The 23,066-nt window shown below is 49.9% G+C and overlaps 2 protein-coding genes and 1 long non-coding RNA gene across 8 annotated transcripts in view; 1 reads left to right on the top strand and 2 right to left on the bottom strand.

Annotated features, from left to right (window-relative positions):
• Window positions 1–9,686, top strand: part of DKK3 (dickkopf WNT signaling pathway inhibitor 3) — a 40,939-nt gene extending 31,253 nt beyond the window's left edge. For all 4 annotated transcript variants that reach the window (XM_070274777.1, XM_023646049.2, XM_070274778.1 and 1 more), the window contains exons 5-8: window positions 4,480–4,572; window positions 5,818–5,962; window positions 6,916–7,072; window positions 8,099–9,686. In XM_070274777.1, coding sequence (XP_070130878.1) covers window positions 4,480–4,572; window positions 5,818–5,962; window positions 6,916–7,072; window positions 8,099–8,318 — 615 coding nt within the window. In that variant the 3' untranslated portion in view covers window positions 8,319–9,686. The remainder of the gene's footprint in view (window positions 1–4,479; window positions 4,573–5,817; window positions 5,963–6,915; window positions 7,073–8,098) is intronic.
• Window positions 9,687–9,709: 23 nt separating this feature from the next.
• LOC138925213 (uncharacterized) lies at window positions 9,710–12,845 on the bottom strand. Its single transcript, XR_011441126.1, has 2 exons — window positions 11,600–12,845; window positions 9,710–11,506 (listed from the first exon to the last, which is right to left on the bottom strand). It is a non-coding gene; the product is annotated as an uncharacterized lncRNA (long non-coding RNA).
• A 3,144-nt stretch (window positions 12,846–15,989) lies between these two features.
• The window catches only part of USP47 (ubiquitin specific peptidase 47), a 112,535-nt gene continuing 105,458 nt past the window's right edge, over window positions 15,990–23,066 (bottom strand). For all 3 annotated transcript variants that reach the window (XM_023646048.2, XM_023646047.2, XM_070274775.1), the window contains 5 exons: window positions 22,632–22,750; window positions 20,244–20,374; window positions 18,566–18,613; window positions 18,344–18,474; window positions 15,990–17,493 (listed from right to left, as the gene is read on the bottom strand). In XM_023646048.2, the coding sequence (XP_023501816.1) occupies window positions 17,319–17,493; window positions 18,344–18,474; window positions 18,566–18,613; window positions 20,244–20,374; window positions 22,632–22,750 (604 nt within the window). In that variant the 3' untranslated portion in view covers window positions 15,990–17,318. The remainder of the gene's footprint in view (window positions 17,494–18,343; window positions 18,475–18,565; window positions 18,614–20,243; window positions 20,375–22,631; window positions 22,751–23,066) is intronic.

Below are 23,066 nucleotides of genomic sequence, written 5' to 3'. Positions count from 1 at the left end.
TCCTCCTATGGCCTATAGGCCGCTGCCCACCCATGTGACGCTCTCTGCATAGAGGGAAGTCAGGACAAGGTGTGAAATCCCCACTGTTGGCAGAGATGGAGACGGAGAGCCGTTGGTGGAGACAGCATCTCCCGTGATCTGGACCTGCCCTTCTGCGTTCAAGCTGGTCCCCTGGCAGGGGCGCCCCGCGGGGATCAGGCCTCGGATGGGCGTAGGAGCAGATGCACAGCTCCCGTTGCCATGGCCACCGTGCAGGGAGCACTAGCTCAGCACCACGGCCCTGTGAAATAGGTCACACGGCTTTAAGTGACAAAACCAGGATTCCAAGTTTGTGCTCTTTTGGCCTCAAGTGTCTCATCACACTTTGAAGTTTAAAGGTTTCCAAAATGGTCACAATGCTTCAAGAGCGCTTCTAGGGGCTGCTGGGAATGTCCATCCACAACAAACAAGCTGGCAGACGATCAGAACAAAAGCTCCGAGCTTTCTCAAGGGCAGGTCACGCTGAACTCACCCGTCAGGGCTCTTGCGGGCAGTGAAAACATGGCGGCAAAGGATGCCAGGAGCTTTAGGGCATTTAGATTTGTCAAGTCTTTGGCAAGGTTCCATGCCAAAAATTTTTTCCATACCTAGAAAAAAATTAATTGCTTCACCGTGGCTTTGCAAGGCGGGCTTTGTCACACGTCTAGGAGCCAGTTTAGGGCAAGGAGGATATCCTTAAAGATGAACATGTATTTTTCTTGATGGAGGATTGTAAACAGCAGGGCCTCACAGGGATTGGTGCTGGAAGGGTCTTAGCTCATGTTTTTTTAATTAAGGATCTGGAAGTGGAAGCAGATAGTGAAAATTCCAAGTCTACAAGATGCTTGGGAAATGAAAAACCAAATTAGTGGAATGTGTGTTTCTGCTTTGGTTCCCAAGTCACGGCCAATGATCAGCATTTTGTTAGCCTGTTTGCCACAGTGACAGACAAGTGGTCTCATCCATTCAGCGCTTGTCTATCGTGTGCCCGCCGTGGGCGCTGTGCTGGGCACAGGCACATACTGTACTTATTGTTCTTCTGCTTTACAGCAGTGGGAGTCTGTGGGTCCTCTACTTGCTTGTTTTACCTTCTGATGTATTGTAAACATTACAACACAAAGGACTAGCTCATTCTTTTCAGTGTCTGCCTGGTGGCATGTCCCCGTGAAATGACTATACCATAGTTTAATCAGTTTCCTCTTCTTGGGTATTTCCATTATTTCTGGATTACAAATAATATAACACGTAGCCTTAAACATCCGTGTACACAGATATTTACCCATACGGACAAGGGTTTCTGAGGATAGTCACCTGGAAGGGAAATGAATGGGTCAAAGGATAAATGCACTTAAACTTTTGAAAGATGCTGATGAATTGTCCACAAAAAGCATCTCCTTCAGCTTTACCCCCAATGTGTCTGGCAATGCCCGTTTCCTCAAATCCTTATCAACACTGGATATTATATTAGTTTTCTGTTGCTGCGGTAGCAACTTCCCCTAAATTGAGTGGTTTTAAGACAACCCAAATTTAGTATCTTACAGTTCTGGCAGTCAGAAGTCCGAGACCAGACGCCGGTCTCCCTGGGCTGAGAAGGAAGTGTGGGCAGGGCCGCGCTCCTCCTGGGGGCCCCAGGGGAGGGTCTTTCCTTGGCTTGTGGCCCCTTCCATCTTCAAAGCCAGTGAGGCCTGGATGACCGGCGGAGTCTGTCTCACAGGGCATCACTCTGACACTGCCCCTTCTTCTGCCTCCTTTTCCATTTTCAAAGCCCCTTACAATTACACTGGGCACACTGGACAATCCAGAATTCTCTCCTATCCTCAGGTCAGCTGACTAGCAACCTTGATGCCACCTGTGGCCTTAATGCCCCCTTGCCATGTCACGTGACACATCCACAGGCTCCACGGAATAGGATGTGGACATTTGGGGGGCCAGGGCTCTGCCTACCATGGAGGTTACCAGCCTTTTGAATTGTTTCCATTTTAAGTGAAAACACAATACCTTGCTCCTTTAAGTGGCATTCTCTTCATTGTCACCAAGGTCGAACATCTTTTTCTGTGTAAAGAGGCAAAACGATTTCTGTTATTGTAAGCTGTCTGTTCGTGTCCTTGGTCTCCTTTTCTATCGGGTGCATTTTTTGGTTGTTTTCGATGGAATTATGGGTTCTCGAGGGCCAGGACCTCCTCACGTTCACGTCTGCATCCAGTGCCTCAGAGAAGCCACTCGCTGCCTCTGGGCCTCCCCTCCCATCCCGTTCTCTTGCTCTTCTGCTTTGGAAGAAAGGTTAGAACGCTTCCTTCCGGCTGAGTGGCTGAGCTGAGTGTGTCTTCGAGGGCGTGGCGGCCAAGACGGGGCATCGTGTGGGTGACCTGCAGCCCCGTGGACTCTCAGGCCGTCCGGGCTCTGAGCGCCTGGACCCCGCTCAGCCCTTATCTTGGGCAGGGCCTGCGCCCCCCTGAGCCTGTTTTCTCACCCGTGAAATCGCTGACGTTTAAGGGTTGCTGGGATGGGAGCAGGACGAGCACTGACCCCTCCTTCTGTGAGGGACGCCCCACTGGCCGAGCTGCCCCACTTGGCCGTGGTGATCAAAGCGGCGGGCAGCACGGGAGGGGCTGCGGGGCCGAGCTGAGTGGGACTCGGGGGAGACAGAAAGAGTGATTTTAGGTCATTTTGCAGGGTGTCAGGCAATGTGCTCTCCTTTGACATTTTTAAAGAAGTTACAGTAAAGATTTCAATTGCTTTCCAGTTATTCTGGGTGTCAGCCCTGGTCTCTGCTGGAGCCCATGGTGAGCACAGGGCGTGGCTCATGGGGCTGACTGGAACCAGCATCTCCGAGGTGGCCTCTTGCCCGTCATCCTTCAGAGGGGGCTGTGGGAAGATGGTGTCCAGTGGGACTGATGGTCTTCCTGGCCGGCTGAGTCTGGCCTGGTGAGCAGAGCAGGACCCACGCTCTGAGCTGTGCCGGGCTGGGGTCCATGCCTGTCTGCGGTTGCGACGGTGCTGTGCAGAGGCTGAGCCTGCAGCCCCCTGAGCAAATGCCCATCCTCCCGGGCCTGCAGCATTGGCCAGGGGACAGCCAGCCCTGGACCAGGGACACAGCACTTCCCAGCGACAGAGCTCCTTTCCCTAGGTCACCCGGCCAGGGCCTCCCTGCTGAGCCCCAGGCCTGCACACATGCTCTGGCCCCCAGGGTCCCTGGAAGGCTTGGTGGCAGTCTCCCTGTCCACACCTGTTAGCACTGCTGCTTCAGTTCACAGAGCAGGAGTTGGGGCCAGCCCCGGCCACTCAGCCCAGGGCCTGCCCATCCAGGCCTTTCCAGTCCAGCTTCACACCACTTTCAGGATGGAGCATGGCCTGGTCAGAGGAGGAGGCAGGTCCCCCTCTCCCCCTAGAACCTTCTGGAAGGTGTGCAGAGGCCCCAGAATACCTGCCTCAGGAGAGACTTTCTCATCTGCACGTCTCTGAGGGCTGTGTCTGGAGCCCTGAGCCCCTTCATCCTAGGGCTGGTGGTGGTCAGCATCCCCCGACCCTGAACTAGCTGTGCCATCTGGGCGGCTCGTGCCTCCTCTGAGCCTCCATTTCCCCATCAGCGGCATGGGGAAAGTAATCCCTGCCATCGCCTGCTGGGAGGAGGCTCGAGGTAGACTGGGGAGTCAAGCCCACCCAAGGGATGCTGGCACCAGGACGGGGTCCTCGGTGGGGGTTCCTGTCACGGCCTCCCACTTCTCCCGCCCTTCTTTCCCTCCGCTGCTGTCGGTTCCCGGGCCCGAGCCTGATGCAGCCCTGCTCCTGCAGTGAACAGTGACCGGGGCAGGGCCATAGTGGCCTCTCTCGTGGCCTCCCTCTCTCCCCCATTTCTCCGCCGAGCAGCGCTGGCAGCCATGAGAAGGCACCCAGGCTGGAGGGCCGAATGCCAGCCATGGCTTCCTCCCATTTGGATGCTGGCAGCTGCCATGCCTGACAGCCCCGGACCCCAGCCCGCGACCCTGCGGAGGGCTCCCTGCGGCAGCCAGCTGCACGGCCCCTGCAGCCCTTCTCCTTCAGTCCGGTCGGCAAGGCCGCGGGCCTGGACCCTAGCCTCCTGTGCAGCTGCCCGGGGCCTGGAACTCATTAGCTCCTTTGATGACATCCATCTGCTCTGCGCTGAAAAATGGCCCTGAGGCTCTGTGCACCCGCCCTGGGTGTGTGAGGGGGAGGGCTGCACACGGACAGCGAGTGTGTGAACTGGGTGTGGCATCCTGGAGGGCAGAAGCCCAGGTGTGCTGTGTGGGGAGTGGATGCTGCACAGCGTGAGCTGGGCGGGGCTCGGAGTCAGGAGTCTAGAGACAGTTCCTGTGACCCCGGAGCCTGTGAATCAAGACCGGGAGTTGGGGGGCACTAAAATGGGGCTTTGCCCCTCCAGGGCACTGCGGGCTTGTTGTGCTGCCTTTCACCGACGCAGCTGCCCTCTCCCCTCCTCCCCAGGAGTGCATCATTGACGAGGACTGCGGGCCCAGCAGGTACTGCCAGTTTTCCAGCTTCGAGTACACCTGCCAGCCGTGCCGCGACCAGCAAACGGTGAGTGTGCCCAGGGGCCTCTGGGGCTGCAGCATCAGGGCCATGGGGACCAGAAAAGGGGCCCTGGGGAGAAGGACAGCAGCCCTGTGGTTCTCGACTGGGCTTCCCAGAAGCCTCCTATGGGGCCCCATCACGTCCATGCTTGGAAGAGCCCCTCTGTGATGCTCAATGGGGCTGAGTCCAGGAGTGACCAGGAAGTCATCCCAGGAAGCCATCTGCAGACCTGCTGCCACCACCCCTCCCACCCCCGCCCTGCCCCGTGACCTCTGGCTCCATTGCCTACCTCATGGATGACCGAGCTGGAGGAAGGGCAGAGGAGGCTGCACACCTGTCCCTTCCCTCCCTCCCTTCCTTGGGGAGGACCCTTCCCAGGCGACACAGCCAGTGACTCCCCCCAGCCTGCAGCCCAGATCTTTCTCCCAGTCTGCCCAGTCAGAGAGGGAGGTTCAGAAGAAGCCGGAGCGCTTCCCGGATGGAGATTCCACGGAGAGGCACGAAGCCAGGGGAGCGGAGCCTCTCCCTCCACCCAACAGATGTTTTGGATGAAGCCATATGGGCTCACAGACTGTTCTTGTCTTTTTTCATTATTAAGACAATAACACAGCATGACAATAAGTTTGGGCTTCCACATGCTAACCAGTGGAGGGTTCTTACTACCCCGCCCGGCCCCGTCCTGGTTAGGCAGCCACAGTTCCCGCTCCTGGTGGGCCCCACTCGGCACCATCGCTGAGCACGGCCATGGGAACCCATTTGCTGTCCAGTCGCCAATCCCTGTGTGTGACTCCAGGCCCGCAGTGCCCACGTGCCCGCCCCACCACATGGCCTTCCAGGGCTTGGGCCTTAATTTAATCGACTTATCAGAGTCACGCTGCTGCCTGCATCTGTGGGCCCTAAGCCACCTTCCTTCCCGCCCTTCCTGACCTAAAAAAAAGGACGCAAGGCACAAGTCTGTGGGGGGACTGCAAGGACATGGTACCATCCTTTGCAAATCTCAGGCTGCGTAGGAAGACTCAGACACATGACTCCCCCCGGGGCCATCTTTCCAGTGCTCTGACCCCTCATGTCTCACCAGCCCAGCTCCCACCTCTGTCCCTTGACTTCCTCTAAAAGCCCCACGGACCTAGGACCTCAGTTCCCTCCTCTGTACAGTGGGAGGATGTGGGTTAGCCCACCTGTGGTCTCCAGGCTTTCCTGGGGGGGTTGGTGGTGAGCTGGGGGGCTCTTGTGTGGCCCACCTCTCTGCAGCTCTGCACCCGGGACAGCGAGTGCTGTGGAGACCAGCTGTGTGTCTGGGGGCACTGCAGCAAATCGACCACCAAAGGCGACAATGGGACCATCTGTGACAACCAGAGGGACTGCCAGCCTGGGCTATGCTGTGCCTTCCAGAGAGGTGGGTGGCTCCCCTCGGGGAGCAGGGCAAGCCCTGTCCCAGGCTCCACCAGCCTGGGCCTCCTGGGGCCCCGTCCATGCCAACCACACCTTTCTAGGGCCCCGCCTCCCGCCAGCTCCCACATGCTCACTCCGTGTGTCCCAGCCCCACGACCCCGCCTGAGAGCTGGCCCCACAGGGGCTGGAAGACCATCTCTTTTCTTTTCCCTGTTGATGCCTAGAAAAGTTAAATTCCTTCTGGATGTATGAGCCAGGGCAGGGGGAACACACCCAGACGGGTGGGATTTGAGCAGCCCCTCCCCAGCCCACCCCCCGCCCACTCCCCAGGCCTGAAGGTACCCTGACCCCCCATCCTGCCCCTGGGAATGGCCCCCTTCTCCCCTCTGCCATTCTCACTGCCCCCCCCCCCCGCCCCGCTCCACCTCCCAGCCCCTAGCCTACCTGCACCTGCTGCCCCAGCTCCTGTCCTCAAGGATGGCTTCTGGGCACCTCTCCTCTGGATGCCTCTGCACCCACTCCTGCTCTGTCACCTCAGCTGGACTCCTCTGGCCCTCCAAGCCCTCGGCTCACCTGTCCTCCTTTACTCTCCATCACTCTTCCACCCCTTTGGGACTCTCACTGCCCCAGCTTTTTCCACCCAGCCCAACCCCCAGCCTTGGTTGGTTCTGTGCCTCAGCCTCAAACGCCTTTCTTCCACTCTTCATTTCTCTAGACCTTGGGCCTTAAAACCCAGCACAAGCCCGCCTCTTCCAGGCAGTACTCCCTAACTGCTCCAGCCCTCCCCACTCCTTGCCTCCTGAGCCCACGCTGCCCTTCTGGTTTCCTCTCATTCCACCTCTTCAATCCTAACCTCCACTTTGGGAGGTGGGAGGTTGTGCCCCATCTCTTGCTCCCTCCCCTGGTGCCTGCCTGTCTGGTGCTGGGTGCACAGAGGTGACTTTCTGCTGGTTCCAGGCCTGTTGTTCCCTGTGTGCACACCCCTGCCCGTGGGGGGTGAGCTCTGCCACGACCCCGCCAGCCGGCTTCTGGACCTCATCACCTGGGAGTTGGAGCCAGAGGGCGCTTTGGACCGATGCCCATGTGCCAGTGGCCTCCTCTGCCAGCCCCACAGGTGAGGCCCCAGCTGCCCTCCCTGTCAAGGTGAGAGCGGATGAGATGCCCCTCTGTGGGGAGGCAGGAGCAGGGGATGTGGACTCAGTGTAGGGTAGGTTTAGTTTGAGGTGTCCTCGGGTCTTCCAGATGGAGGGAGGGGTCCAAGGGCAGTCAGCTCTGCAGGATCAGGGCTCAGGAGAAGGTGTGGCCAGAGGGTGCAGAGTCGGGGCTCATCTAGAGGGCGGTTGGAGCCCCGGAGTGGATGACCAGGGGACAGGGTGTGCAGGGAGAGGCGAGGAGCTCCGAGGAGCAAGGCCAGCCCCTCGCAGTGAAGGGCAAGCTGAGAAGGAGCCGCGCCATCAGACCCGGAGAGCCGGCCACCGAGGTGGGGGCACCACCCACGGTGCAGGGGCTGCCAAGGGAGCGTGAGGCGTCAGGGCTGCGCCTGGCCTTTCCCAGTGCACATCTCGCTGGATCTCTCGGCAGCCGCTAGCCATCTTTTCACCCAGCAGAATCCAGAGTGGCAGGGCAGACAGAACTCCCCTCCCTGCCCCACGGGCCCACGGCTCCCACGGGCGCAGCAGTCAGGCCGGGAGGCCCCCCACCGTCCACAGCTGCTCCTGCCCCGAGGCCCTGGGTGGGCAGAGGCTTGGAGAGGGGCACCCGGGGCTGTGAGCTCTCAGAGCCCCATCCTCAGGGCCTGCCCCTGGGATGCGGAGCCCCGGAGAGTCAGCGGCAGGGAGACAGACCTGCAGCTCGTGGTGGGGGAGCCGCCCCTCGAGCCCCTTCTCCAAAGGTGACCCTCCCGCAGCAGTCTTCAAGGTAAGATGTTGACACAAGGTGAAGACTCCTTTGAAGAGGTGTTAGGGGAGGTTTGTGAAGGTGAGACCCACAGACCCACAGACAAAGGGCGCTGCCTCTGTTCCAGGCCTGGCCTCATGCCCAGGCTCCCCCACCTTGAGATCCTGGCTGTGCCCCCAGGGGAGACATGTGCCCCGAGTGGAGACATGGCCTTCGGCTGAGCCACAGCCCCATCTCTCCCCAGCCACAGCCTGGTGTACGTGTGCAAGCCGGCCTTCATCGGGAGCCGCGACGGGGATGCAGAGAACCTGCTGGCCAGAGAGGCCCCCGGCGAGTCCGAGGCCGGTGGCCTCATGGAGGAGGTGCGCCGGGAGCTGGAGAACCTGGAGAGGAGCCTGTCGGTGGAGATGGCTCTCGGGGAGCCCGGGGCCGCCTCTGAGCTGCTGGAGGGAGAAGAGATTTAGCCCCTGCCTGTGCAGTGGGTAGACGTGCAATAGAAGTAGCTAATTTATTTCCCCAGCTGTGTCCTCTAGGTGTGGGCTTTTCCATGGCCTCTTCCCAGTGCCTCGCCCTCTGGCTTGAAACACAACGAGATCCTGCACCCCTGTCCAGCTCCCCGAGACTCTACAGCACGCATCCCACTTCTGGGGCCTGGGAAGGGGTGGGGGCGGGAGGCTGACGGCGGAACAGAACTGCTAAACTGGTCCGAATCATCGGCCACTCTGCCTCTGCTGGCTGGCGGATGGCACGTTGCATTTTGTTCTATATCGCCTCAAGAACTGTTGGAGGGGAGGGGATGGAAAAGGATACGGAATTTCCCCGTGGTGGGTTTTGGGGAAATGTTGACTCTTATACTTGTGGAGAAGAGTGCCCTGCTTTGCTCACAGAAACCTGGCGAAAATGCGACAGATGAATTTTTCATGCAGTCCTGCCCGCTGCCTGGGCAAGCTGTGCCTTCTGCTGCTGCGGCTGACACGTTGTGCTCGCTGCGTGTTCCCTGCATGCATCCTTCCAGCAGTTTTACTCCGCTCCTACCTCTGCGCCGGGGCAGCGGCTTTATATCTGTGATTGGGTGATGCCCTCACCACAGCCGCGAAGGGCACATTGTTCCCCGCCCGTCCGGATCTCGGAGGCTCAGAGACGTCAAGTTGCTTGCCCAAGTCACACAGCTAGTAAAGACCAGAGCAGGATTTCACCCAGGTGTGACGCCAAGCCCAGGGCTCCCCACCAGCCTCAGTGCCACCAAAAGTACCCCCTAAAAGGAGGAAGGATGAGATTTTTCTTTTTTTGAGGCACATCTGGAATTATGGTCAAACTAGTTCACTCATCCCTGTAAGACTAAACTTGTACCGTTAGAAATAGCAGCGTTCTCCCCAGTGTGGGGGCGGCCATCGTTCTAGTGGAGACAAATGATACTGACACCGTCCCCTCTGGCAGTTAGTTACATTAGTAACTCTGAAGGTACGCGATGGAGCATGATACATAAGTTAAGTTGCCAGAAACATACTTAGGTAATTGTCGGGCCAGGATGGGAAACGAAATTTGCAAAATCGCTTACTAGCAACTGAGGACCATTATTGTCCACATGGAGGAAATCAAACACGTGAGGCCCTATGAAATACGGTTGTAATATCCAAACTCAGCGCTGGCTGCATGCTGTCCCACAAATGATATTTTCAGGTGCCATGGACCATTTCCATCATGTATTCATCCAGAGTTATTAAATTTTAAAGTTGCACACGATTGTATAAGCATGCTTTCTTTGGGTTTTAAATTATGTATAAACACATATGTTGCATTTAGAAATCAAGCATAAATCACTGTAACTACTCTTTCATAGTTTTTGGACTTCTTCTTTTTCTTTTGACTTTGAATAAATGTAAAACACTTTTAGCCAGAAAACGTAAAATAGAATGACCTGCATTGTCAAAAAAAAAAATCCCTTCCTTATAAGTAAATTTTCCAGACAACGGAAGCACATCTCTTTTAGCATCAACATATTTAGAAAGGTTAACCATTTGGGGATGGAATTAGTCTTAAGAGTGTCAGTGCATCTGTCTCCTGAAAGAGAAAATGGGTGTCTATGGCCCTTTCCTTGGGAACCCTCTTTAATTAATGCAGTTCTGGGCCATAACACAGCAAGAGCTCCAGGGACTGTAATAATAAAGCTACTTTATATTCAGGTCAGCTGGGTGGCAGGCACCGACCAGACAGTCTACCTATATTAACTCAATTCATCTTCCTTGAATCCATGAGGATTTTCTTCATTTAACAGAGGAAGTAATGGAGGCTTGAAAAGGTTAAGAGATGGAGCTGGAAGTCAGACAAAAACAGTGTCTGGTAGAGTATGCCCAGGCTACACTGAGCATCTTAAGATCAGATACAGAGCCGTTCTCTAGCCAATGTCAAAACCCATCCTGTCCACTCGACATCCTTATTTTTCAGCAGCTACTTCCTGAGAGCCCGCTCAGAACCAGGTGCTGTGATATGCTCTGGGGGTGCCAAGGTGACCCTGAGAGCGTCCCTACCCTGAGGCATTGAAGCCTACCGAGGGAGATGCAGCGAACCCAGCACCAACAAAAGCAGTCAGCCCGACATCAGAACACAGTGTCGTGGAGCCTCAGAGGGGCACGTGGCTTGGGACAGTTGGCTCCCGAAGATGCCAGGAGTGTATCAGGAGGCCAGAAGGAATAGGAAAGGGCATTCTGGGCCATGGGCAGAGGGAGGGAGCCAGGAAGGAGGGATGGTATGGAGGGGAAACTGCAAGTAATACACAGTGGCTGGAAGGCAAGGTAAATCTGAGCAAGTGTTTGGAGAAGAGGCTGAAAATTAGTTCATTCAGAAAATGTATTGAGCACCCACTATATGCCAGGCCCTGTATTAGGTGCCAGGGAGCCAGTGAAAAATGAGATGGAACTAGGTCCCTCCCTCATGGAGCTTACAAGTGGGTCTATTATCTTGCTCCACGTTGTTGTCATAGCCACAAAAATGTAAGAACATGAGAGGCTTTGCCAAATCCTTGGCTGAAATCCAATGGAGTGGCTGGTGTATATTCTAATGGCCTGTGGTACCGGGCAGGTGGAGGTTGGTACTTGAATTTTACTGTCTGCCTCTCTCTGGGATCCAGAGCTCCTGCCAAGGAAGCCTTGGTGGACGCTGTCGTTTCAGCTACCCGACAGCCGTTCCCAACCCTCTTTCCTTGCCCTTGTCCCACCACCAGAGCCTGGAAAAGCCAGCCCCCCTTGCAGCTGGGATGGCCCCGCAGCCCAGTTCTGGCCCAGGAAATGCAAGGGGAAGGCTGCCAGAGAGTTTCTCAGAAGGATTTTTTTCCCTGAGTGACAAAAGGGAAAAAGGATACATGAAGAAGACCCCTGGCCTCTGCCCTCTTTGCTGGTTGCCTGCCTCTGAGCACAGCGCAGGCGTTTAGGATGTGCCGGTTGGCGCTGGGGCAACCATCTTGTGGTCATGTGATCGAGATCCAGGCGCATCAGCAGGTCGGCCTTCTACGGAGGCTCTGGGTAAGAAGCCATTCCCTCGCCCTTTTTAGCCTCTAGAGGGCGCGCTCCACTCCTTGGCTCCCGGCTCTTTCGTTTTCAACGCTGGCCATGGCAGGTCTGGTCCTCTCTGGGTGCCCTCTCTCTGGTTCCTGCGGCTGGGAAAAGTTTTCCACTTTTAAGGATTCATGGGATTAGATTGGGCTCACCTAGATAATCCAGAATAAACTTCCCACGTCAAAGTCCTTTACCTTAATCACATCTGCAGTCCCTTTTGCCGTGCACGGTAAATGTTCACAGGGTCCGGGGTTTAGGCTGCCGACATCTTTCAGGGGCCATTATTCTGCCTGTTACGGAAAGGTAAGACTCCGAGTCCTCGATGACATTGAGCCATCCTGCCATCAGCCATGTCTGGACTCCGTTTTAAGTAGACCACCAACATTCTTATAAAGTTGCTGTCAGTCTTTCCGTCATTTGAAGCCAGTGGCATTCCTGATAGAGGAGATACTTGCATGACGAACAGTAGCCCAAAGGGGAACACAATACAGCCTTATCAGTCCCAGCCCACCGGCTTCCCCACCCGCAGCGTACAACTCTGGAAAAGCAAGATTAGCAAACGAAGCGTCTGGGCGGGTGGGGCAGCTGTGAGTCTGTTCCCGACCTTCCGCACAGACGAGTGGCCCGTCCACCCCCACGGCCTCAGAGCCAACAGGAAGAGCAGCGCGATGGGGCGCAAACGGGTGCTGCCGACTTTTCCCAGCTTCCCCTCTTCCTGATCAGTTCCTGCGCCCTCTCTTTCGCTCCAGGTGTCTGGCTTCTCCGGCCTCACCAGCCTGGTTCTTTGGGCCTTTGACACCGACAGGAGAAGGGCTGCGGGCGGAAGGACGGAGGTTGAAGAGGCAGCAGCGGCCTGCTGGGTGTGAGGGGAGAGGTGGGCCGAGGGAAGGGGCCTCCAGTATTCCGGCGGCTGTGTACCCCCTCCAGATAGTTCATGCAACTGGATTACTTGAGATTGCTTTTTCAAAGCTAGACTGGGTTTCTAAGAGGCCAGCCGCTGTGGGGCTGGGCACCCTCGGACAGGGCTTGCCAGAGGTGCCACTTCAGCAGCAGCAGCGACACTTGCCCTATATAAAAACTAGAGAGGAGGTAAGAAATCCCTTTTAGGGAGATTGCAGCCTTTGGAAAACAGGTTATTCCTCTTCCCGACCTCCCACGAGGGAGGGGAAATTAGACTTATTCCTCTGGCTAAAACCTGGATGGGGGGAGCTTTTCGGAGAAACGCTCATAAAATTTGTATGGGAGCTATTGACACGTCTGCTTGGAGTTGAGTTCTTGGCTGGTGGGACCCGCAGGGCATCCGCCTTCAAGTCTACAAGAGTTAACAGTGCCCAGTGGAGGGGACAGTACTGTCACCACGCCCATCAGGACGCTGCGCACGCGAGGGGACGTCTCCCCCTCCTCGCCTCGCCCGCTGCGCGCAGAGCCAGTGCAGGAAGAGGCGGGCGATGGGAGCACTGACCACACCCGCTTCCGTCTCCTGAGAGCAGCACGTCTAGTGGGCCCTGGGGGTGGGGGTGGGGGTCTGAATCAAATGCCTGAAACTTTAACAAGATCAGACTGTTTTCATAATGCAAAGTGACTTGAAAGTTACAGGACTGCACTTAGAACTTGATAAGAGCCCGAAACCGGGTTCGACAGAACACGGGTGGCACGGTAACTGGAAAAATAGAACCCCTGTGTATTTCTCTCTCGACAAGTTGCTGCTCCATTGAACAGGTTGCTTAAGCATTCTAAAAGAAGCTGGAAACTAAGTGGGCCCTCTGTCCTGGGGGAAGGGGCAGGCTGGGAGCAAAGAAAGCAGAGGGGGAGCCTGGTCCCCACCTTTCAGGCAAGGCCATAGGGTCCACTAATCACTCCCGGCCTGGGGAATCCTCGGGCTCTGCCCAGTCAGAAGACCGGCTGTCCTGTACCGTTACCTGGTGACGGGGAGGCGGGCTGCTGTCCCCGGAAGGGGCGGAGCATTCCTCCCCCTGCTTTTCTGGCGGCCCGGCTTGGCCCCTAGGGATGGCTGCCTTCTTTTCTGAACAGTCGCCCAAGCTTTAACGCACTCTTTTGTCAAGTACTCTTGAGAGCTTCTGAAAGCCAAGTTTGGAAGTTCACACTCCATCTAACCAGACGATCACAGCCCGCCCCCGGCAACGCGGACGACCCTGAAGCAGCATCTTGATTTCCTGTGCACTAAGCCTAGGTGGCCGCAAGCTTTGTTGGGGCCGTGAACTCCTGGGCAAACCTGATAGAAAACATTTTCCTGGCCCCCTAGAAAACTGTACGTATGTACAATTTTGCATTTAAGGATTCATGGCCTTATAAGGCTTTTGACTGCTAGTGACCAAAATGTTGCCGTTTTTCAAAAATTACACAGAATTGTTTAGATGGAATAGTTTTATTTAGCAAACACAAAATTTGCTAATTCAGATTATCTTCTATTCCATATACTTTAGACTACAATTTGCAAGTCACAAGTGCGAAAGAGTTGGTTAGGGTCTTGACGCTCAGCAAAGGGACAAATTTCAGAGGGAGAACTACAGTAGCCAATTGAAAAGGAAATACTAGCGAGTGAGCCAGAATAAAAGACTTTATTGTATTCCATACATTCACAGGTCACTTCCAGGGTCAGTAACAACACTGCAATGCTCTGAGGCGGCGCCTCGTGTAGCTTAGACCACATTGTAGGTCTGTGGCTCTCTCCTCCTCTCCTGGCCTAGAGATGGGCCACAATATGGCTCCTAACACTGCAGCCTGGCAACCAGCAGCTGCTTGGCTATCTTCTAGCTGTGGCACACGTTCACCCCATTTTCTCAGAACTTTACAGTACTTTCCATTCCAAGAGATCACCACACACTCTAGTGAGGGCTCCTTCACTCACTATTTTTCTCTCATCCCGTCTACTATCCCTGACTGACACTTCCTTAGTTCGAGCACCTTCAACTAGCAATCTTCTGTGCAGACCAGCTAGACACGGCCCGGTCCTGAACCGGTAGCCGTTGCCCCTTAGGCCGGAACGCACCCTCGCCTTCAGCACCCGCCTCAGCTACGCAGGTACAGGTTTCCCCCGCTATCCGAAGGCAGAGCGTTCCTATGAAACCTTTCCTAAGCCGAAACGGCATAAAGCTAAGCGCCAATGATCACTAATTTATATGGGAAAAACTTTTGAGCATCCTCAGGTCCACAAAATAACCTGCAAAATAACCCGCGAGGAGCACAGCCGCTCCCAGCCGCGGCGGCTCACGCGGAGGCGCTGAGCGTGGCTCCCGGGCCGCAGCTGGGCGGCGCCACGCGGCTCGCCGCGCGACAAACGCTGAAAGCGACTTGCACTTTTAAAAGCAAAAATCCTCCTCGGATTTCTTTCGGTCCGTGAAAACAGGTACTAACGTAGGCCTTTTGTAAAAGCGAAGTGGCGTAGAGCGAACTGTCGGAGAGCGGAGGAAACCTGTACTTGGTGCTCCTGGGGCGTGCCCGGTCGTCACAAACCATCCGCCCCAGGGTGAAGGCTCCTCCAAACCTTGGCGTGAGCCATGGGGACCAGGGTCCCAGTCCCTTGCCCGTGGCCCGCCCCAGCCTCAGGAGAGTGAGCGGACGAGCGGTCAGCGGCCGCGCTGCCCTCGATGCACAGCGTTCGCGCTCTGCCTCCGGCTGCCAGGCGCCCCTGGCTCTCTGCGTCCGCGGGAGGCGGGTCCGCACGCACCGCCGTCACACCCATTTCTGTTCCCCTCGCCACAAATCCAGTTTGAAAAGTTCACTACCCCCTTTACGGAAATCATTAAAGTGCAACACTGGGTTTCACTCTTTGAGGCACTGAAAAGCTAGAAGCTTTAAATTTTTCTTTTCTATAATGAAATATTTTCTTTACTCTTGTTATCTGTAATATGCCTGCAGTTAGCAGCAGCAAATGCAAAACAAAAACAGGGCTGAAGGCACAGGAGGAGGAGCAGGTGTGAGAAGAATTTTACTATTTACTCCTAGAGGAACACGAAACCAAACCAAGCCCATTTGGTTTACAAATCGGCCTCCTCTGCTCCACACACAATCAGTCCTTGAAAGCAGAAACCCGATTTATTAACCCCTATTTTCCAAGTAAGCAGGCCTGTATGGAACCAAAGAGCTGTCACGCTACATCAGAAAACCCAACGATCCGAAAGGCAATTCCCACAAACGCTCTTTTCCTCTGAGGACACCACCAAGCCCACTGATGCAAACTCAGAACAGCACTTCGAATTTAGCAGAATGCCACAGTTTACAGGGAATGAAAGCCAGAAAAATACCTTAGAAAAGATTTTTTTCTTATGGATTCCCAGAGACTTTTAAGATATTATGGAATTCACAATCATTATATTCAAACTGCAGAGCCAACATCTGCTAATACTATTTTCTAATTACATCTGGGTAAAAATCTGATTTTGAAATATTGACAGGATCCTCCAAAGTTAAATATTAACATCTCTTATGAGAACTTTACTGTAAACATACCTTATCATAGAAATAATTTAATACACGTTACAAAATGTTATATTTAAAGAAAACAAGTCTATTCTTAACCCAGAGTCTTCATCCACAGAGTTTAATGACTAAAATAACACAACAGAATGAACAAATGTTTTATTGGCGTGTTCATTGTTGTAAACAGCATCTGGCATGAAAAAGTTTTACCAAAACCTTTTTATTGATTTTTATAAATTAGATGGCATTTTCAAAATTTACGTAGAATTGTGTTCATTGAATAGTCATATTCAGCAAAGCAAAAACTTGCCGATTCTGATAGATTTTGCAATGAAATCATGTTGACTGCGTCAGCCTGTGCCACGACCTGACTTACCACCAAGTTTATTCAACACGATGTGAAGACGTTTCCCCAAAGTTAAACTACATGTAACTACAAATCAACTCCAAAAATTAAAGTGGGACTTACAAGGGTTCTAGAAGATTCAAACTTGAAGTAAATCTTCAAAAACAAATGTACAAAAAGAAAAAAACTTGAAGCTGCTGAACAGAACCACCTCATTAACAAGGGCAAATACAATCGTATGGGACCAGCACTGAGGAGCGTCACTGCGGATGACACTCACACGGACTGCGCTACTTCTCAGTGGACACACGTGTCAGTCACGAATGATATGTGAAAAGAACAGCCGTGGGAAATAGCTGAACTGCACTTATGATAACTCAATAGGATCAATTTTATTTACATGCTGAATGAACGAGTGAAATGTATTCTCCACATCCATAACTTAAGTACAATCACTTATAATTACAATATTGCAGCAATGTGAGCTGCCACCTGCTGGGAGCCGTCTAAGGGAAGTGTTTTGATGTTCCAGAATAATGTTCTTCATACTCTGCAAAAAATGAAACAAAACAAAACACAACTTCACAATTCTTTACTGGGTTACGGCTGGTTCTAAGAATTTCTTTTTTCAGCTCCTATTTTTGCTGCTTTCCAAGAGTCAACACACGTTGCATTTACTTCCGAATTGTCAATGAGGTAATGTGTGTATCAGTGAAATAAACAGAAAATTCATTCATTCATGGCCTTTGCACAGCTTTTATTATTAAGCTATGAGCATCCTGTTTGAGGCTAGTTTTACTAGCGGCTATGTGCACATTTGTCCGCAATAAAAGAAGTTTACTCATTCCCCTTTCCCCTTTTCTAGTAGCAAGTTTTGCTGTTTGTTTTTATTTTTTTGCACATCCCTTTTCACTTTACAGTACATCGACTATAGTGCACAACATGATTCCAAGTCAAAACAGTGGCCCATTGGGCACTGAGCTTCTGATTGGTGAAGGGCAGTCCAATCAGTGCTGGTGTCACGGGGTGACCCCTGACCATGTCCGGCCATCACGGCACTACACAGTAGCAGAGAACCGTCTAATTAAAACCGCAACTCCCCCAGGGAAAATGCTCCACTAGCAGAGTCAGTCTTGAGCCAGATCTTTATTTGGTGCTCCATCCAGATATATTTTTAGTGCTTTCTCTTTCCGAGGTGAGTATGTTACACGATGTCCTGTCTTCTGGAGTCGACTGCTTTCTTTTTTCATCAGTTCGTTTCTTTGCTCATCCGTCAACTCCATTAATTCTTCTGTTTTATCCCTACATTTAAAATATTGATGACATATTAGACCAGTATAGCCATTTGCCTCTATTAATTTATGCTTCAGTGTTACAATGCTCCTCGGTGAGAAAATGAAATCTTACTGTCATGAGTGAAGTCAAATAATCCCATATACTAAGATGTCCTAGACTTCTAACGTGTTTATTCTATTAACATAGCACTCACTTCTAAAAATGGCATAGAATAATTTCCACATTATTGTTAGTCTAACAATAGCTACTTATGGAACATCTATTTATAACAGGCACCGTGCCAGTATTTTTTAATGCAATAGCACTAATTCTCATAAAATCCTGCAAGGCTCACATCATTGTCACCATTTTACAGATGAGGAGCCAGGTAAATAACAAAGCTAGATCTGAACCCGTATCTGCCAGCTCCAAAGGATATTCTTTTCCCTCTATATCTGTGTTGTCCAATACAGAGGCCACTAGCCACATGTGCCTATTAAACACTTGAGACATGCCTCATTCAAATCGAGATGTGCCGGAAGTGTAACATTCACACAGTATTTCTAATACTTACTGCAAGAAACAGAATATAAAATATCTCATAAATGATTTTTTATATCGATTACATGTTATAATGTTAACATTTTGGATATACTGGGTTAAAAATATTTTATTAAAACCAATTTCACCTGTTTCTTTTTACTTTTTAAAATGTGACTTCTAGAAAATTTCACAAGGTAATGTGTGGCTCTTGAGCAGCTGCTGGTCAGAGCCACTCTATGTCACAACACAGTATAAAGGTATTTATGGAAAACAAGATATTTAGGCATAACAAAAATGTCCCATCACTAGAAATAACAAAAACACTGAGCAGTACCTATAAAATATGACGGCACCATCATCACAGATGTAAAGAGGCCAGACGTTCAGGGTAGAGACTTTAGGGTTCCAGTCCAAGTCCTGGTGAATGTCGAGGACAGAAATGTCGCAGGGGAAAGTTCCTCTACCCTAAGGAAGAGACAAAGGAATGAGAAAACCGCGCCCTTGGCCACGTTTATGGAGCTCTAGTCTCCAGATGCAGGCATTCTCAGGGACTTACCTTGACAAATTCAATATCTTCCAAAGGAATTCCACTGATTTCAGAAAGCTGGAAAAGGAAACATTTTATAAGAGTTCATTTCAAAACTAAATTTGCTTAGAAAAGTTATTTTCCTTTTATCCCACGAACATAGAAATAGCTTCATTTTTTCAGTTATATCTTTGATATAAAAAATTAGAAAAAAAAGCAGAATGCCATGTCCCAGAAATATCAACTTAGTATATTCCTTCCAGACCTTTCCTATGCGTATATAAACTGCATACACACATTTCCAAAATACGTAAAATTATACTTATGAACTATCTCCATACAATAATTGTATATAGCCATTCTCTTCAATAGCTGAACAATAGATCATTTTCTTTCCTCTTGATGGACAATGAGCCTGTTTTTAATTTTCCTAGTTACAATGCTATACTATATACCTTCAAGAATATCCTTTCATATTTCTGCAAATATTTCTTCAGATTGAATTCTTACGTGTGGAACTGCACATCTGAAATGCTGATAAACGATGCCAAACTGAACCCTAAAAAAATTATATCAATTTAACCACTTATCACAGGTGTATGATATTGTCTGTTTACCCCAAAACTTGATGACTCAAGGTCTTTTTCTTTTTTCCTTTGCTGAGGAATATTGTCCCTGAGCTGACATCTGTGCCAATCTTCCTCTATTTGTATGTGGGTTGCACCAAGTGGGGTAGGTCCACGGCCAGGAACGGATCCTGGGCTGCTGAGGCAGAGTGTGCTGAACTTAATCACTAGGCCACGGGGCCAGCCTCTCTAGGTATTTTTTGAATTTCTAAATCTTCACCAATTTGAGGTGAAAAATGCTATTACTCTTTTAATGTGTATTCCTTGTTCTGTGATTTGTCTATTCATGTTCTTTGCCTATTTTAAAATTAGATTGTTCACCTTTTTCTTATTAATGTAGTAGCTCCTTATATATTATAGACATCATGTTGCATATATTTTTTTCCCTTTCTTGGATTTTACCTTTGTTTATGGGTTGTTTAAAAAAATTTGGGGGCGGGGGGCACTGTGCAGAAGATTTAACTTTTATGTGGGTCTTTCTCTTCTTTTTTAACTTCTACCTAGTATTACACTTACAAATATCTTTTCCTTTCTGGGATTATAAAAATATTTTCATCTAGTACATTTATCATTTTACTGTATTTTTTATATAAATTTAATACATTCAGAAATTATTTTTGTGTTAGATGTGAGGAAATAAATTTTTTTCCCAAATGCCAACTAGCAGTTCTAGTACTGCTTATGAATAATTCCCCTTTTCCCAAGAGATCCTTAAAATTCCCACCTTTAAAATGCAATATGCAAAAGAGCCCTTCATTTCAGTTCCTTTTTGAATTCTATCTCATTTGGTTTTTTTAATACATACAGCAATTTACTTTAGTAATTTCTAACTAATCCTAACTTCTTAGGACAAAGCTGATCCAAGTAGCAGAAAGTGAGGGTCCACTCCTGGATGGACAGAAGCCAGTGTAACTTTTCAAAGCATCAGGAGCCTGAAGAAACGAGGAGTGGGTGACACAAGGTGTGGCAGAGACAAAGAAAGAAAGAATGCCACATCAGTGTTTGGCACTCGCTTCCTAGGCTCTCTCTTATGCAGCACAGGGAAAAACGTGTATTAGCTTACTTGTGTAAAAGGAATTTACCTTCTCTCGCAACTCATCAACACTGCTGCTCTCCAACACGACCTCCTGGAAGGGATCCAGCTTCATCTCTGAAGGCCTCCACCGTCTGGACAAGACTGCAAGCTGTGACATGGATTTCATCTTCTCCACCCCTAGGAATATGCAAGATTAGGCCATCATTCTATTTTCTCTAGAGGTTCAAAATTTGACTTTTCCTGTATTGCATGACTAAACAAAAAGGTTTATTTTAAATGTTATTCTTAAAAACTGGGCATTATCCCAAGGAGTTTTTGAGAAGGAAATATTTGCTCTCTTCCGTCCGGTCTCAGAAGATAATTAGCACTTTTGCAAGCCCTCCTTCCATCAGGGCTCCTAACTCCACTCCCTCCTGACTCTTGCCGGACTCTGCTCTGCCACCTGCTCTCTCCTCTGGATCTCCAATCTCTGTTTCTGTTGGCTACCACCCCCCAATCCAATCATAATCAATCATCTTCACTTCGCCTTCTTTTTTCACTCAAGCTCTCATTAATCCTTCTCTTTTCATTTACTCCCAAACTGACTGATCCTGCAAACCCTGTTCAGCTGTCACCTTTCCCTCTGGTGTCCACACGAGCAAACTGTACTGACGTGGTCCTTAGCAGCTATCATTTTGGAATTACGGGTGTGCAGTTCTGGTTCTCCCATAGAGTGTGTGTATCTGGAGGGCAATCACTGGTTCTCATTCATTTCTGTGGCACCAGAGATTAGCAGTGTGTGGTAAATTACAGGTCATAAATGTTTCTTGGATTTAATCACATGACTCATTTCTCACTCAGCTAAAACATATACAGTCAAGCATCGCTTAATGATGGGGATACTTCTGAGAAATGTGTTGTCGGACGATTTTGTTGTTGTGCGAACATCATAGAGTGCACTTACACAAACCTAGATGGTATAGCCTACTACACACCTAGGCTATATGGTACTAATCTCATGGGACCACCATCATATATGTGGTCTGTCATTGACCCAACACTGTTATGTGGTGCATGACTATACTGAAAGGACGCTGATGCAGGTGCCCACCATCCAGTAACATTTTCTGGCTAATCCATCTCTGCTAATACATACTCCATCCTTCCTATGTGACTTCTATGTCCTTCTTGATGTCTTCCTGGCTTACCCAGACAGTAATTCTTCTCTAAGGCCCCAGACACTCAGAGAAGGAATTCTAATCTGGAGCACCTGCCTATACACCATGGTAGACATGTCCTGGTTGTTCCTTGTTTCTCTAGTTAACTTGTCAATTAATCAGAAATTCAACCACCAAAATTTAAATCAAATTAGATCTGAAACAACCTAAAATAGGTGAGGTGTTGGTATTATTGAACTTTCTGAAAACTATCATAATCTTATACAAAAATATCCAGGACTTATGACCTTTTATTCAGTGGAAAAAGAAGGAAAATCAAAATCTTTCTAAGCAATAGTAAGTCACAAAAAAATACAGAACTAGTTGCTTCCCTTGATACGATCTCCCCAAAGCCAATTCTTCCCCTACAACTTCCTCCAGAAAACAGTATTTTAAATGTACCAAGTTCATCATTAAAACCAGAGGCATGACAGACACGAGTGCTCTTCTAGGTCACTGTTAGGGTTGAGTTGTGTCTCCCCAAAGACATGTTCAAGTCCTCACCCCCAGGACCTCAGAATGTGACCTCATTTGGAAATAGGGTCGTCACAGTGAGAATCAAGTTAACATAAGGTCATTTGGGTGGGCCTTAATCCAATATGACTAGTGTCCTTATAATATGAGGAAGTTTGGACACAGACAGACAAGCCTACAGAGAGAACATCATGTAAAGATGAAGGCAGAGATCAGGATGACGCATCTACCAGCCAAGGAACGCCAAGACTGCCCACAACCCACCGGAAGCTAGGAGAGCAAATTCTCTCTGGCAGCCCTCAGAAGGAACCAAGCCTGCCAACAACCTGATCTCAGACTTCTAGCCTCCAAAACTGAGAGAAAATAAATTTCTGTTGGTTAAGCCACTCAGCTTGTGGTACTTTGCTGTGGCAGCCTAGGGAAATTAATATAGTCATTGTTTTCGAAATCGCTGATAAGTTATCAGTACCACATCCTCAAAATAAAATAAGCCATAATGAAAAAAAAAGTAAATAACAAACATAGCTAAGAAAATATTAGCAGAATTTTCTGTAAAAAGTACTAAAACTACAACTTGAAATTGCAAATTCTCTGTAAGGAGGAATTAATCTTCTCAAACTTACAGAAAAGAAGAAATATTTAAAAGGCAAATGGGACCCAGAGAAAAGATAGAAGAAACTCATGATTTGATAAAAAATTATAGGCTTCTATTAGTTTTAGAGCATTTCTAACTGATATTTCTCCACAAAAATATTGATTAATACCGTCAAGAACTTCAAGGAAAACCTCCCAGTTGCTGGAAATATTAATATCTTCTTCATAGATATGATAATCCAAAAAGACAGTGCCAGGATTCTTCCATGTTTTTTTCCTTAGACGAAACCTACAAAAGTGATAAGACATTTTAAACTACTTTAATTCGAAATTCTTAACTTTAATAAAATTACACGAATCTGACATCAAGAAAAAATGAAGTACGCTCAAATACAAAAGTCAAATGGTTAGTTCATTAAACTTTGGAGAAAATATAGTGAAATGCTCCCAAGACTTCACATTTAGTATCCTACAGAGGAAGTTCAAACAAAGTCTAATATTTTTGCTTAGTTCTATTAAAGTACTCTGCAGTACTAAAATTCTGAACAGTACAGGAATTTTTAATCCTTCTGGTTTTAGAAAATCACACCAATCCTTGACAGCCG

This window comes from Equus caballus, chromosome 7, assembly GCF_041296265.1.
Source record: "Equus caballus isolate H_3958 breed thoroughbred chromosome 7, TB-T2T, whole genome shotgun sequence".
Lineage (NCBI taxonomy): Eukaryota > Metazoa > Chordata > Mammalia > Perissodactyla > Equidae > Equus > Equus caballus.
The sequence above is the reverse complement of the archived record's forward strand: the minus strand, read 5'-3'. Positions and strand labels throughout refer to the sequence as shown.